Here is a 16,062-nt window from a genome sequence, read left to right as displayed (position 1 = left end):
ACGGATTGAATCTCAGTGTTTTTCAAGCCTCCTAATCCAGATGCCAATTTGCAGGAAATTCGGAGGGTGGGGAACATGTTAACCTGCACCATGAATATGTAGTCAGCAGAATTCATACTGTGGAAACTCCATAGTTCAAGTGGTCCAGATTCTCTAAGGAATAAATTGTAAGACAAAGAGAAGGATAATGGGGGAGGTAGAGTAAACATAACTTAAAATACATGTCACATTTTTTAAAAAATGGATAAGAATTAACTGTGTTGACCAGAGTTGTAACCTTGGGTAATGATATCATAAAGAAACACAAGGAAGTGAATATGATAAGTTCAAGATAGTTTGTTTACTTTTAGAGGAAAGGAAGAAATTCATGGAGGGCATTTTGAGTTGGCTAGAAAAGTCTGTTTCTTGATCTGGGTGGTAGTTATAAGAGTGGTTTGTTTATAATAATTAATAAACTGTTTTGTGTGATTTTCTCAATCTGTGTTTTATTTTGCCATAAAAATAGTTTTAAAAATTTATGGGGCTTCCCTGGTGGCGCAGTGGTTGAGAGTCCGCCTGCTGATGCAGGGGACACGGGTTCGTGCCCCAGTCCGGGAGGATCCCACGTACCGCGGAGCGGCTGGGCCCGTGAGCCACAGCCGCTGAGCCTGCGCTCCGCAACGGGAGAGGCCACAACAGTGAGAGGCCCGCGTACCGCAAAAAGAAGAAATTATGAAAGAATGACACTATACATGCTGCCTTTGTTCCAACTTTTTATTTTAACTTTCAAACATACAGAAAAGTTGCCAGCACTGGGTATGAAATGCCAGTATACTCATCATACTGTTTTATTGTTAGTTTTTCATTCACTATTTAGTAGAGATCTTTCTATATAACTAAATATAGAAATATCCTCACTTTTAAATAAATGATGCATAGTATTCCATCGTATAAATTAAATCAGTCTTCTATTGATGGACATTTAACTTGTTCCTGGTAGAAATAATGGTGCTTATATGTCCTTATGACAAATTCCTAAAATTTGCTGTCATGGAGTACTCTGATGTGCAACATGTAAATGGTTGTGTATTGTGAATGAACAACTGTAGAAACCAAAGATGCAGCCTATATTGATCAAGACAGTGCCATGTAACTGAGGGAGGGCATAAATCTCCAAGAAAAAACTTGATTCCCTGAAGCAGGGTCACATAGCATCATACCTCCCCTGGATCAATTCAGGTTTGATCCCAATGGCTCTTCTATTGTCTCATTTTGGTTGTTGTGGGTATAGTTAGTGTTATCATTTGTCTGTTGCCACAGTAGTGCTATGCAATGAACCACCCCAAGATTTAGTGGCTTAAACGGTAGCCATTAGTTTCTACAGAATGGATGAGTCATTTTTACAGCCTTTGCTAGGTTCACTCATGTGCTTTCAGTCAGCTGCCGGTATAGTTGCAGATCTCTGCAGGGCTCTCCCACATGTCTGATGGTCGGCTGGCTTAGGCTGATCTCAGCGGCCTTGGACAAGAGGACTCAGCTATGCTACCCAAGTCTCCAACATCCTTTCAACAGGCCAGCCTGGGTGTGTTCTCGTGGCAGTGGTACAGATCATATCTTTCTCATGGGGCTGGAAATGGGCTATGCTTTGCCAGCTTCTGTGCCATCCCACTTGCTAACCTTCAACTGACCAAAGCAAGTGACATAGCAAGGCCAGTCAGTGAGAAGGGACTGCAAAGCGACAGAGCAGACAGCGAGGATACAGAGAAGTTGTTGATTGATGCCATTAACGCAGTTCATCCTCCACAGCTATCCAGCAGCAAATTTTAAGTTGGCACTTCTTTTTTTAATTAATTAATTTATTTTTGGCTGTGGTGGGTCTTTGTTGCTGCACGCAGGCTTTCTCTAGCTGCGGTGCGTGGGGGCTACTCTTCATTGTGGTGCGCGGGCTTCTCATTGCAGTGGCTTCTCTTGTTACGGAGCACAGGCTGTAGGCACATGGGCTCAGTAGTTGTGGCTCGTGGGCTCTAGAACGTAGGCTCAGTAGTTGTGGCGCACGGGCTTAGTTGCTCCGCGGCATGTGGGATCTTCCCAGACGAGGGCTCGAACCTGTGTCCCCTGCATTGGCAGGAGGATTCTTAACCACTGCGCCACCAGGGAAGTCCTAAGTTGGCACTTCTTGGAAGCATTAAACATTGCTGTTATTTCTAAACTGCAGATGTTATACCTTTGAAATATGAAAAATGGGGATCAAGTATGTTTGTGGGGGGAGCATAAAAATTTTCTTGTTAAGGGTTATGAAGGGGGGCTTCCCTGGTGACGCAGTGGTTGAGAGTCCACCTGCTGATGCAGGGGACACGGGTTCGTGCCCCGGTCCAGGAGGATCCCACATGCCGCGGAGTGGCTGGGCCCGTAAGCCATGGCCGCTGAGCCTGCACATCCGGAGCCTGTGCACCGCAGCGGGAGAGGCCACAACAGTGAGAGGCCCGCGTACCGCAAAAAAAAAAAAAAAAGAGTTATAAAGGTAATTTGTAAATGGAAAATCCTACATTTATTGTTTTGTCTTGAAAATATTTCTTTTCTAGTTGTTGATGTTTTCCCCTGGGATATAGTTCCGGAAACATGGTTTTTCCTGTGTTTATTTTTCTTTGTTCTTGGAGTTGGTTTTGAAATCTGGCTTTGAGAACATTGACTCAAGTAAGATAAAAAGCTAAAATCACAAATCAACCTCTTTAAGTGTTTTTGCTTCAGATATAGACATTAGCGATAGGATTAGTCCCTGTACCTTTATTGCTGCAATTTTTTCCCTCTATTTTAAGTTCTAGAAGTGGTAAATTTAGGCTCTTCCAGAACAGTGATTCTTAACAGCAGATATGCAGCACCCAGATATGCAGATGGCAAGAAATTGTACTAGTAATTAAATGTCAAATTTAAAAAAATTCAAGTTTGTTCCCATAGTGTGCAACATTATATGTCACACCTCTCTTCTCCATGGAAAAACAAAAGGCTGAAATAAAAATTTGCATATACATATACTTATGAAATACTCTTTATTGTGTATGCATCATAAAATTGCACACACTTTAATTGTTTAATGGAAACTGTGTGTTGTGCTAAGGCAATTTAAAGGATTTTTCAAAGTAAGTTTGACTGTTGTCAAGTTTTGCCTCATTTTCTGACTTTAGAACCCACCTGCAGAGTGAGATACAATTTTACATACTTGTTCTTTTTTTTTTTTTAAATGATGATCTGAACACAGGCTTATGTATTTATTTAGTTTTTGATTGTGCTGGGTCTTCGTTGCTGTGCGCAGTCTTTCTCTAGTTGCGGCAAACGGGGGGGGGGCTACTCTTTGTTGCGGTGCATGGGCTTCTCATTGCAGTGGCTTTTCTTGTTGCAGAGCACGGGCTCTAGAGCACAGGCTTCAGTAGTTGTGATTCGCGGGCTCTAGAGCACAGGCTCAGTAGTTGTGGCTCGCGGCTCTAGAGCACAGGCTCAGTAGTTGTGGCTTGCGGCTCTAGAGTGCAGGCTTAGTAGTTATGGCTCGCAGGCTCAGTAGTTGTGGTGCATGGGCTTAGTTGCTCCGTGGCATGTGGGATCTTCCCAGACCAGGGCTCGAACCCATGTCCCCTGCACTGGCAGGCAGATTCTTAGCCACTGTGCCACCAGGGAAGCCCCACCCAATATTCTTAAGCTGGGAAGAGGACAAGCAGCCTCAGAATTGTGAAGATCACAAAGTGTCTAAAAATAACTATTTAGACCTACTGTGGGCCCAACACCAGGCTAAGATAGATGAGCTGGGGAGGGTCCATAAACTCAGAAATTTGTTAGGACACACTTAACGTGGCTCATTTCCCCAGATAGTTTTCCCAGGTTAAAAACCAGTGAGAAAAGAGGGCTCTCTAAAAATAAGTTCTAGAATCAAGTGGGTATTAGGTTCTCAGTGGCTGAAAGAACTTTATTCTGGAGGCCTTTGGATTGGGAGTGATTGTGAACAGAGCAGTGTTTGTCTGGCGTTGTGGAGCTGTGATGGATCTGGGCGGAGGTGTCAGGAGGGATTAGACTGAGGCCATGATAGGAATTATGGAACCAGGTGAAGTACTAAGGGTCTAAAGAGGCGGTGCACAGGACAGAGAGCGAAGTAAATTGAGAGGAATTTGTCAGATTTCTTTTTTAACTGTATTTGGGGAAGAGAGGTAAAGTGAAATTCTTTGTCTTATTTTTATTTTATATCTTTTGTTTCTCTCGCATCCTTTAAAAGTACATAGGAATTTATCATCACAAGATTAAAAAAAAGTTTTGTAACTGTGTATGGTGATGGATGTTAACTGGACTTAGTGTGGTGATCATTTTGCAATATATAAAAATATCAAATCATTATGTTCTACACCTGAAAATATAATTTTATGTCAATTATACCTCAATTTAAAAAAATAAAAATAATTAAGGCAGTCCTCCTTTCAAGGTATTGACCCTCTGTTGGGAAAAAAGATAAAAATAAAGATTTAATGTTGTGCGTTAAGCATAATAATAGAAGTATGTAGAAAGTTTAGTGGTGGGATAATAGTGATTAAACAAGTAGGTAATTCAGAGAACATTTTATCAAGGATGCAGTACTTGAGCTGGATCTGAATGGATGAACACTTGTGAGTTTTCATTTATTTTTGGAAAAAAGGAGTTACACACAACTTTAGCTTACTAAGGAGTAATTTCTCATCCTTATAGCCAAAGGATCAGGCAGTGAGAGAAGAAGACACTAGTTTTGCACAAGGTTGCTGAAAGCTGGCTGTGAACCTCCATGGTGGTGGTGGGCAGTGCTCACCCTGCACACTGCTCTCTCTTCCTGCAGACCAGGAGTGGTAACTTGCTTTTACTGGTCCTGGGGTCTGCATTATCTCTTGTCATTTTCCTATTCTGCCCACTTTTTTTTTTTTTTAAATAGTCCTTTAATTAGACCTTCCTCAAAATATGCAATTTGAACGTGTCATCTATTTCCTGTTTGAAGCCTGTTGGGTACAGTGTATAATTACATATTGAAAAAAGGTAAAATACACAATAAAAATAAGGGAAAAATTCTTTTTATTCTAAATTACAAACACAATATCACAAATAAAAAGACCAGTCAGTTACTGAGGCAAATGGAGCACATGAGGGCCTGATTATAGTGAGATTGTATACTCTAGCATTCTTGGTCTGGGCGTATCATATTGACAAAAATAAAGGCATTGAGGATTGGAGTGTTATCATATAAAACATTGAACTAATATATATGTATATAATTTTGACTTTTTATATTTATGTCCAATGGGGAGGAAAAGTACATAGCATCTTATACTGAACCAAAATACAAGTGGGCATTCAGTTTACTTGTTCACTTCTTTATTTGTTTACTAGTGCTTTCTGCTTAGGCTGCTCCTCTATGGTCATGTCGGACATTTATTGAGCTCCAATGGCATTGTCACAAGGCACATAAGCATTATGGATTTTCCTAAATGCGACACATAAAAACACTGCTGGAAGGGAAACCTGTTGCTAGATTGATTCATTTAATTTCATTGTTTGTTTTGAAATCACGATTATATCTCTTTTTTTTTCTGGCCACGCCCCTAGGCTTGTGGGATCTTAGTATCCCGACCAGGGATTGAACCCAGGCCCCAGGAGTGAAAGCGCAGGGTCCTAGCTACTGGACCACCAGGGAATTCCCACAGTTATATTCTTAACGTGGAGCTTGTGGTGGCCTACCCTGGGTCTTGGGTGTCTTGGCAACTCAGTATGTGATTTTTATGGAAACAAAGGCACTTCCTCTGAAAGCTGGTATACCTCCTCTAGCTTACAGCTGAGGGAGCATTTGCTTTGCTTTTTCTGGGAAAGGAAGATAGTATTTTGAGTAGGGTAAAGTTTCAGAATCCACCTACATTCTCTAGGTCAGTACTTCTCCAATAGAAATATAATTCAAGCCACATATGTAAGTTGAAATTTTCTAGTACCCACGTTTTAAAAAATGGGTGAAATTAATTTTAGCAATGCATCTTATTTAACTTATTATATTCAAAATGTTATCATTTCAACATGTAATCAATGTTTTAAAATTACTGAGATATTTTACATTTATTTTCATGCAAAGACTCCAAAATCAGCATGTTTTAACACTCAACTCAGATGTAGAATTTTCACTGGAAATACTTGATCATAAAGTTTAGAGTTGGAAGTAGATTTACCTACCCAAGAAGTTCCAAACTTATTTAAAATGTTTCCCCCAAAGAGTCAAGCATCAGTTTATAAACTTATATTTAAATTAATGACAGTGGGCCCTTGAGCAATACTGGGATTGCTCAGGGATTAAGCATTCCCTCCACATCCCAGGATTCAACCAACCACAGATCATGCAGGACTACAACAGTATTCATTATTGAAAAATAAATGGGTGTAAGTGGATCAGCTCAATTCAAACCTGCGTTGTTTAAGGGTCAACTGCATATTTAAATAAAATTAAAAACTCACCTTCCAAGTGTTAGTAGCTCCATGTTGCTCTTAGTGGCTACCTGCTATAGAATATTCTTAAAACCATACTTGAGTGCTTTTATATTTTCTCAGGTTATTATTTATGTAGAATTAATGCATGCTGCAAAGTCCTCGGAAACTGTTTTACTACATTACATTTATTCATCAAGGATATAAGCACTTAGGGAAAAATAGTTCTGCATTTTGTGCTTCATCTCCAGGGCTAGGGAGTGCCTTGCGTAGCGTTTAGGTGTTTAATAACTTTATCCTGCTAAATCCTGTTTAGTCTGCAAATTGCAACATAAATTTAACTTTCTCAGGGGAATGTTTCCTGACTCTCCAGGCTCTCTGTATCACCTGTTCCTTCATTACATATTCTCATAGAACTGAATTCTTTTCCTCTAGAACATATATACTTACACACTGATTTGATTAATTTTCTGATTAATATCCGTCTCCCCAACTAGTCTATAAATTCCAAAAGAGGGAAGAATGTGTTTTTGTTCACTGAAGTGCTTCACGCTACTAGCATAATTCATGGCACGTATGGATTAAATATTGGTCAGATGATAATACTAGCTCAGGGCCTTTTTAAAAATGAAGTGATTAGCAGAATATCCAATTCTTCACTTTACAGAAATCAGAGTTTGTTTTGTGTTGGGGAAAAATGAATATTTTATTTTAAGTATAATACAAACTAAGATATGCAAATTTTTAATTTTTGTTCAAGCCTTTTCAAAATACTCCTGTAAAGCCTTTTTTTAGCTTTCTTTCTACTTTATTGGTATTCATTTTCTTGATAGCTGTCACCTCATATCTGCTATGCTTATAACTGAAGGTATACTGAAGACAAAAACTGAAAGAAAGGAAAAGTGAATTGTGAAATACTTTTAAGGAGTTGAGAAAGATATAGGGCAGAAGCAAAGGTACATAGAAGAAACATCTCTTGCTGTTTCAGGACGGTTTAAACTAAGCCCACCCTGTTAATTATACCAAAGTAATGAGCCTTACCCACAATATGTGAAAATATAATTTAAAAATGTATGGTGGACCAGTAGACAAGGTTGTCAGGTCATTATCTAAATCATAAGTTGGAAGTAATGCCCATTAAAGGTTACTAGTTTGGAAAGGTTAGATTAGAATTTAGTCTTTGCAAATATAAAGTTTCTCAACTTGAATAATGCTTTAGAAAACCACTAACATTTAACTTTTTTTTTAACATTTCATGGAAGTATAGTAAACATACAGAAATGTACACAAAAGGCTACATCTTGATGAATTTTCACATCCAGATCAAGAAGTATATTACCATCACAACATCCCAGAGGCTACTTTCTTGCTTCTTCCCCTTTCCTGCCCTCCAGGGCAAACTATCTTGACATAATAGATAGGTTTTTCCTGTTTTTGTACTTTATATAAATGGAATCATGCAGTATCCACATTTGAATTAATATAGTGGTTTGTTATTCTAAGTGACATTCCTGATAGCAACTCATTGAAAACAAAGTCTGTTTTCAGTTTTCCTTGTTATGTATCTAATGTGGTAAACTGGCAGTTGACCAGTGTATCTAGCTCTTTATTATTCCTTTAAGACATGTTCTATGTAAATGCAAGTGTGTGTGTGTAAATGCATACACACATATATACATGTATATGCTTTTAAAAATTTTACTCAAATTCGATCATGCATATTATTTACCTTTGTGATGTGTCTTAAGGCCCCTTTTGTATCAGGTCATGTAGATTCGATTCATTTTTTTGTAATGGCAGCACAGTGCTCTATTGTATGGCTGCATCATAGTTTAATGAAGCACTTATCCACTGATGAACAGCCAGGTTGTTACTGATCTTTTGCTTTTAGAACAGTAGAGTCTATGTAATTTTATTTGTAAAATAAATTCTTAGGAAAGGAATTGCTGAGCAGTAGGGTCCATGCATTTTAACTTTGCTCATATATTTCTAAATGGCTCTCCAAAGAGTTTTACCAGTTTTTACTCCTACCAGCGAGATTTGGAAATTCCTATTTCCAGTGTCCTTGCCTTAGATGATGTGTTATCAAGCTTATTAATCTTTGCAGTTAGCTACAGGAAAACTAGTAAGTCGTTGTTACTTAAATTTGCATTTTCTTCAGTTTTGAGTGAGGTTAGTTGTTAGGACTTGTTTCTGTCCTTTGCTCATTTTCCTACAGGCTTGTTTATATTTTTCTTAATTTCAAAGAGCTCATTCTATATAAAGGGAATTTACCTTTTTATGTCATCTATGGTGTGAACTTTTCTTTTTTTAATTGAAGTATAGTTGATTTACAACGTTGAGTTTCAGGTGTACAGAAAATTGATTCAGTTTTATATATATATATATATATATATATATATTCTCTTTCAGATTCTTTTCCATTATAGGTTATTTCAAGATATTGAATATAGTTCCCTCTGCTATACAGTAGGTCCCTGTTGGTTACCTGTTTTATATATAGTAGTGTGAATCTGTTAATCCCAAACTCCTAATTTATCCTTCCTCCTACCTTCCTCCTTTGGTAACCATAAGTTTGTTTTCCATGTCGGTGAGTCTGATTCTGTTTTGTAAATGAGTTCATTTGTAATGAATTTTTTTTTCAGTTTGTTTTTTGTCTTTGTTGTGTTTATAGCCTTTTTTTTTTCCTTAACCGAAGGTTTAAATTTTTATGTGGTGCAATTTACCAGTTTTTTTCTTTACTGGCTTCTGAATTGTGCGTTCTTAATGAGAAAAGGCATTGGAAACTTGAGATCGATAGATAGATAACTTAAACTTGGCATGGAAAAAAATCTCAAGAAATGTTTGTGGGAAATGTGGTTAAGCAGGAATTCAAATTTCAGTCAAAAGTGGTTTGGCCAACTATAAGTAAACCAAATTTGGACACTGTCTGCCAAGGTTTGCTTAATATTTTTAACAGCTTTTAGAAGAATTTTCAATGCTATGCTTTTTTTCCTTTCATGCTTTGTTATTTGGGGTTTTAATTTCTCAAATGATCCCTCTTTTCAGATTTCAGATTATAACCTATTTCCTGCACCATTGCTGACGTCCAGTGACCCATGTCAGAAATACTTCCAGGTCAGATATACTTTCACATGTTTCAGTGCAGCATACTAGTTGACTATTAAAACTTTAACAAATATATATACTAGATAATTGTTTTGATGTTAAACTTATGATTTACTGTAATAACATGTTTTGGCTTTTTTATTGTTTTTCACTAACGTACTAGAAATGTGGATCTTTAAAATAAGATAGAAGAAGTAATTGAACTTAACTGTATGCATGTATTAATTGCATGACTCTACTAATATCATAATGTGAAAACATTTTAGTTGACTATAACAGAAAACTAAAACTCTGTCACATTTTGCCATGTAGGATTGCATGTTGTAGCCTGTGAACTGTTAAATTTGAACAAAGGAGGCATTGGTTGTGAGTCTCCATAAACAGCATCTTAGGCATTGCGGGGTTTGTCTAGAATAGAGCTCCCAATTCAGAATTTTCCCTGGATCTAATGCTGATTAATTTAAGGCCTTAATAAGAAAACCAAATTAATTTCATTGTATGCCCCTTCCTCTGTGTCGTGATGGATGCTAGTCTGCATACAATGTGGTGTGGGATTTAATTCTTAGCCTCATAATAATATAATAAGAAAAAAGCAATTGCAATGACATTTTGAATTAAACATAATATAGGACTGTAAGTGGCAAATAGATCTAGGTAGATTCTATATTTGTTAGGGCACCTACCACTCCGCAAATTCTGAGTTTCTAAATAAGTAAATGTAAACCATGGACAAATAGATGTTAATGTCCCTAAATTCTAAAATTAAACTCAATAAGTATGTCCAAGTCTTTTTCTCCTTTATATAACACTGCATGTTACATCTCAACAGAGAACTAAAATTAAAACATAATAAAATAAACACTAAGCTAAATAGAGGCAGTTGAGTGACCAGAAATATCCTTTTATTAAAGACAGGTGAAAACAATGTGACCAACCTAAGTTCACACAGGAAAATTAGGAACTTAGAGGCAATTCTTAGAAGCCGGTTTAGGGGCAGGGAGTAGATTTCCTTTGTAAATCCATATTTGAATAAGTATATTAATTTTGCAAAATCAAAGCAAATACATGTGTCCTTTGACGAATACATTTTAAGTGTTGAGAAGAATTCCTTCTAGGAATTCTTTAGCATTTAAAGTCTTTTATTACATTGCAAAATAGACTCAGCATGGAAACATAAGAATAAAGCTGGCAAACATGTAAACGATGTGTTTTCCTCTAAATAGAGGCGAACTAATCAAATAACTTATAGAAATTTCTCATTGTCACTATATTTTGTTATACCAATTATTCACTTTAACTGTTGTTACTCAAATTGCTTTATTCATTGGTAGTTATATAAGAGATAATGAAACCATTATCCAGCGTGGTTTTTTTTTTTTTTTTTTTTTTTCTTCTTTTGCGATACGCGGGCCTCTCACTGTTGTGGCCTCTCCCGTTGCGGAGCACAGGCTCCGGATGTGCAGGCTCAGCGGCCATCCGCGGCATGTGGGATCTTCCCGGACCAGGGCACAAACCCGTGTCCCCTGCATCGGCAGGCGGACTCTCAACCACTGCGCCACCAGGGAAGCCCAGTGTGGTTTTTAATAACACCTATTACTATCATGCATTGGTATAGGATGTAACACATTTTACAAGGAAAACGGTATTTTTATTTCAATAGAGTATCATTCCAGCCATTTTTTACCTGAAAATCCAATGGCAGCTAGTGAAGTAGAGTATGGACCAATAATTGGGATAAGGTTTGCTTTCAAGCCCGTTTTCAACTCTTAGGAGCTGTGACTACAAAGAGCCTTTAAAAAAACAAACATGCCAGAATGTATACCCTTATATGTCTTGGAAAATTCTTGTTGAACCTTCGAGATTCAACATGGGAGTCCCTTCCGAGTAGGTCTCAGCCTGTGACATAGTGGAGTAATTACCCTATTTCAAGGACACTGCCATTGTCTAATTTTTTTTTTTTTTTCCTCTTTTGGAATTGACTTGAGGCCAGCTTATCAGTTTTTCAAGAAAATCTGTGTTATTACTTTAGCTTACCTACTTTTCCTCACCTAAACCAGCTTGATCACTGACTATGTTAATCAAACGTGGCCATAAAACTCTAGAGCTATATTTAAAAAATACAGTTGTCTTCAGAAGACATCATTTAGAAGAAGATGAAATGATGAAAACAGCTTAGAAATTGAGCAAAGAAAATATCCTTGGGATAAGCATATAATATCCCAAGGTGACTACATCTGCCGGGTGTGATGTTGGAATACCAGGTTAATTTCCCACCTGGAGTGCCTTTCTCTTCCTTGTCCACTGGTGGACCCTAACCCTAACCCTATCCTTCGAGACCCAGCTCAGCTGTTCCTTTTGTGGGAGTTTTCCTTGAACCTCTGTCCTCATCCTTAATACCTTCTTCTCGTAAGACCCTGTGCGTACTTTAGCCATTGGGAGTTTTGTTAATAACGTATCCTTGTCTCTGCCCTGTCTGAGTTTCTTGAAGAAAAGTGTTTGGTGTATCTTTCTTGACTTTCCTCAGATCCACTTGGAATGTTGAGCAGAGTGAGCCCTCAGGCAGTTTAGCTGAATGGGGCATGGGAAACCCCTTAGGTGGGTCAGACCTAGCGGGTGAAATCACCTCTTTATCTTAGAGCCTGGGGAGGTTGTCCTCCTGGTTTAAAAACTTCTAAGGTTCTAATCCTGTGATCTCTCTGACCCAGGGACCCAAGTTGCCTCCTAATAACCTTTGCCTTCTTTGTTCATAGAGAAGTTCTTATCATTTTTGTCACATTGAGAGTTTACTTTCATGAGTAATTTCAGGAAACCAGCTTTATCTTGCCTCTCCTTCCTAAAAGAAAAAAAAAAAATCTGAGTTTACTTCATTTCCTTAATACTTTGAGGTCTAGTTCAAAAGGCAGCATTCCTCAGGGCAGAAGTTTTGCTGTTAACTCCTCAGTGGAAATAAAGTTGTATAGCAGAAAAATTTAAAAAATGAAGAAAATGTGAAGTCTCATTTAAGAATTGGTCAGGCGTTGAGCTTCCCCGGCCCGTTTGTCAATTTCCAATTTTGTTAAACATGCCAAGGGAGCAGAGGGAGAGCAGCAGGTTATTGAAGAGAGGAGTTTCCTGTCATTACTGACAAACTTTCTTTGACAGGAGGCTAGAGGACTCAGAAAAGAGAAGGGGGGAGGGCAGGTTTAACTCCGGGCTCCAGCATGGGTTTGTATTAGGATGTCACCTGAGTTATGGGGTTACATCTCAGGGCTGGGATCTTTGCGACTCAGGGTTTGAGGAAAGCTTTGTTAGCCATGAAATTAAAGTGACCCTGGCTTACCTAATTTTAGTTAGGCTTCATAAAAAATACTCTGTGCATTATATTAACTACAGCTCTTTTAGTTGCTGAAAATCTATTGGCTTCAATACCCTGGAAGTCCCAGCGCCTCATGTTTCAGGCATGACTCGTTTCAGGGATTCCAGCAATGTCATTAGGGCATGTTCACTTTCTCTCTGTTTCCTGGCTCTCTCTGCCCGTTTGTTAGGTCTTACGTACACAGGTGTCTCTTCATGGTGACCTCTTAAAGCTCTAGGCTTATAAATCTTCTAGTTCAAGAAGAAGAGAAAAGAGAGCACTTCTCTTCTGATCATTCTGGCAGAAGGCCTAGGATTGGTCATATGCTTTTCCTTGAACCAGTGACCACAGCCATGGAGATGTGCTCCTCTGATTGGCTGGGCCTAGGCCATGGACCTCGTGAATAAGGGGTAGAGTCATCTCTGCCTGAAACACAGGGGCTGAATTCCTCTGTGAGAGCAGATATCTTAATTTTGTCAGTTTTGTTCACTGCTGTCTCCTCAGCAGTTAGAACTGTATCTGTCGCATAGTAATGCACGAAAAAATATTTGTTGAATGAATGAATGAGCGTGGACGGAGGCTGACTCTCAAGAAAAACTGTGAAGCTTTTACCAGAAAAGAAGGAAATACATGCCAGGTCATAACAGATGTTTGTGCATCGTGCATGCAGGAGAGTGACAGCAGTAATAATGTGAGCTCTCGTCACACTCTTAGCTCTGAACGTATACTGAGCTCTGGAATAGGAATCGAGCCTCTTGAATTGATGTTGGATCTTTGTGAGTTGTGCTCAAGACATCATGATGAATAGATGCGGAGGTGATGGCAAAGTCATGGGTCCCATTCACCTTCGAGATATCCAGGGGCAGAGCCACCTTTGCATTGAAGACAGACCCTCAGGGTTAAGGACATTTGCTTGCTCATTCCTCATTCATTTTGCTTATTTTGTACACTGTTGTGTTCCTGACCTTGGCATGTAATAGATGCTCAGAGAGTATTTAGTTAGTGAATGAGTGAAAAATATTTAGTTAATAAATGAGTGAACGATTAATGAACCAAACATTTATTGAGTGCTCTTATGTGCCAGGCTTTGTAAAAGGAACTGGAAACTCTGGAATATAAAAATGAAAGGGGAATGCAAATCAAAATTAAATCACACTTGTTTGGGTAGCTATAATCTAAAAGAGACGATAGCAAGTGTTGACAAGAATGTAGAGAAATCAAAACCTTCATGCATTGCTAGTGGGAATGTAAACTGGTACAACTGCTTTGCAGAACAGCCTGGCAGTTCCTCCCAAGGTTTTATACACGCACACACACACGTATACGTATGGTATGTATGTCTATATATACGTGTGCACATCACAGGAGAATTACAATCAGCAGTTCCGCTCTTGGGTATATATCCAAGAGAATTGAAAACATATGTCCACACAAAAACTTGTACACAAATGTTCATAGCAGCATTATTTATAATAGCTAAAAAGTGTAAACAGTCCAGATACCTGTGTTAACTGATGAACAGATAAACAAAATGTGGTAGATCCATACAGTAGAATTTGATTTGATCATAAAAAGGAATGAAGTAGTGATACATACTAAAACATGGGTGAACCTTAAGGATACGCATAAGTGAAGGAAGCTAATCACAGAGACCACATATCGTATGAGTCTGTTTATATGAAATGTCCAGAACAGGCAAACCCGTGAAGACGGAAAGTAGATTAGTGGTTTTCAGGGGCTTAGGGGAGGGAGGGATAGAGAGTGGCTGCTAATGAGTACAGGATCTCCTTTTGGGGTGATAAAAATGTTCTGCAATTAGGTTGTAGTGATGAATGCATAACTCTGTGCATATGCTAAAGACCCCTGAATTATACTTTAAAAAGGTGAACTTTATGGTATGTGAATTATATCTCAATAAAACCGTTATAAAAAGTGAGCAAAACAGTCACTGCCCTCAAGGCACTTGCAGTGTTGAAGGGGAGAGAGATCTCTCAATTGATATTATAGTATAGTATAGAAGTGTTGATGTGAACTGCGTGTCACACACCTAGCACAGAGGATTATGTTCAGGAGTCAGAGAAGACCTAAAGGAGGACATGTGAGCTGGCTTTTGAAGGATTTATAGGAGTTTTCAGGCAGGAAATAGGGCAAGGGTAAAGCAGATGAGGGCAAAGGACCTTCCCGGGCAGAGGAAACAAATTCTATGTGCAGAGGCAAAGAGTTGTGAAGAGGCTTAGCATCCTCAGAAAAGTTCACTGTTGCTGTCATGTAGGGACCACGATGGGAGGGGGAGGTGCAGTGACAGGAGATGTGATGGGAAGGGTAGATTTAGGCTAGCAGAGGAGAATTTGAAGTGCCTTGTATACTGAGCTTAATTTGGACAACAGGGAGCCGCCATGGCGCACAGGCCCAGCCGCTCCGCGGCATGTGGGATCTTCCCGAACCGGGGCGCAAACCCGTGTCCCCTGCATCAGCAGGCGGACTCTCAACCACTGCGACACCAGGGAAACCCCTGTAGAAATTTTTAAACTGAGAATTGCACAGTCCGTTTGTTTTTAGAATTGCAGAGGAAGAACTGTGTCAGCGTAGACTGGAGTTTGAGAGACTGTTGTGCTTGGGAGATATAGGAGGAAACTTAAAGTGGTGAGAACCCGAAAGCAGCCATAAAGATGGTGAGAAGGGGGAACTCAGTTTATTGGAGAAACGTTTTCCAGTAAAAGTGACAGAATTTGGTAGGATAAGAAACTCATGAAGGGCTAGTCCCAGGTTTCCAGGCAGGGAATTTGGGAGAATGGCAATGCCATGAATTCTCAGTTAGCATCCAGCCCGTGCACTAGTGGACTTAACTTCCCCTCTTTCCCCAGTTTATAGGGAGTAGTATAAGAAGTTTTCTTTGATCTATAACTATAGTAAAATCATGTGAGGCTGAGAAAAATGGAACCAGCTTAAATACACCGACTTTTGATTAGAGTCTCAATATAGCATCTTTCATTCTATATCCTTTCATTTCCACGTCCATAGCACATCTGTTTTTCAACATAATTTGTTATATTACTGTTATGTTGCTATTTCCCATTCTACTTAATTCTCTTCTCTTCAGTGTTATTAATGATACAGATGGTAAACAGGAGGAGATAAGGAACAGAGGAAGGGCCGGAATTGGGTGATGGGGA

At 38.9% G+C, this 16,062-nt stretch overlaps 1 protein-coding gene across 10 annotated transcripts in view; it reads left to right on the top strand.

The window, feature by feature from the left end:
- APBB2 (amyloid beta precursor protein binding family B member 2) overlaps positions 1-16,062 on the top strand; it is a 379,608-nt gene that overhangs the window by 165,951 nt on the left and 197,595 nt on the right. For all 10 annotated transcript variants that reach the window (XM_089911829.1, XM_089911832.1, XM_089911826.1 and 7 more), the window contains one exon: positions 9,496-9,564. In XM_089911829.1, the coding sequence (XP_089767955.1) occupies positions 9,546-9,564 (19 nt within the window). In that variant the 5' untranslated portion in view covers positions 9,496-9,545. The remainder of the gene's footprint in view (positions 1-9,495; positions 9,565-16,062) is intronic.

Source organism: Delphinapterus leucas, chromosome 5 (genome assembly GCF_059928025.1).
Source record: "Delphinapterus leucas isolate spDelLeu-1000000601 "Yukka" chromosome 5, BTC_Dleu_Yukka2, whole genome shotgun sequence".
Classification (NCBI taxonomy): domain Eukaryota; kingdom Metazoa; phylum Chordata; class Mammalia; order Artiodactyla; family Monodontidae; genus Delphinapterus; species Delphinapterus leucas.
This window is presented reverse-complemented; position numbering and strand designations above follow the sequence as displayed.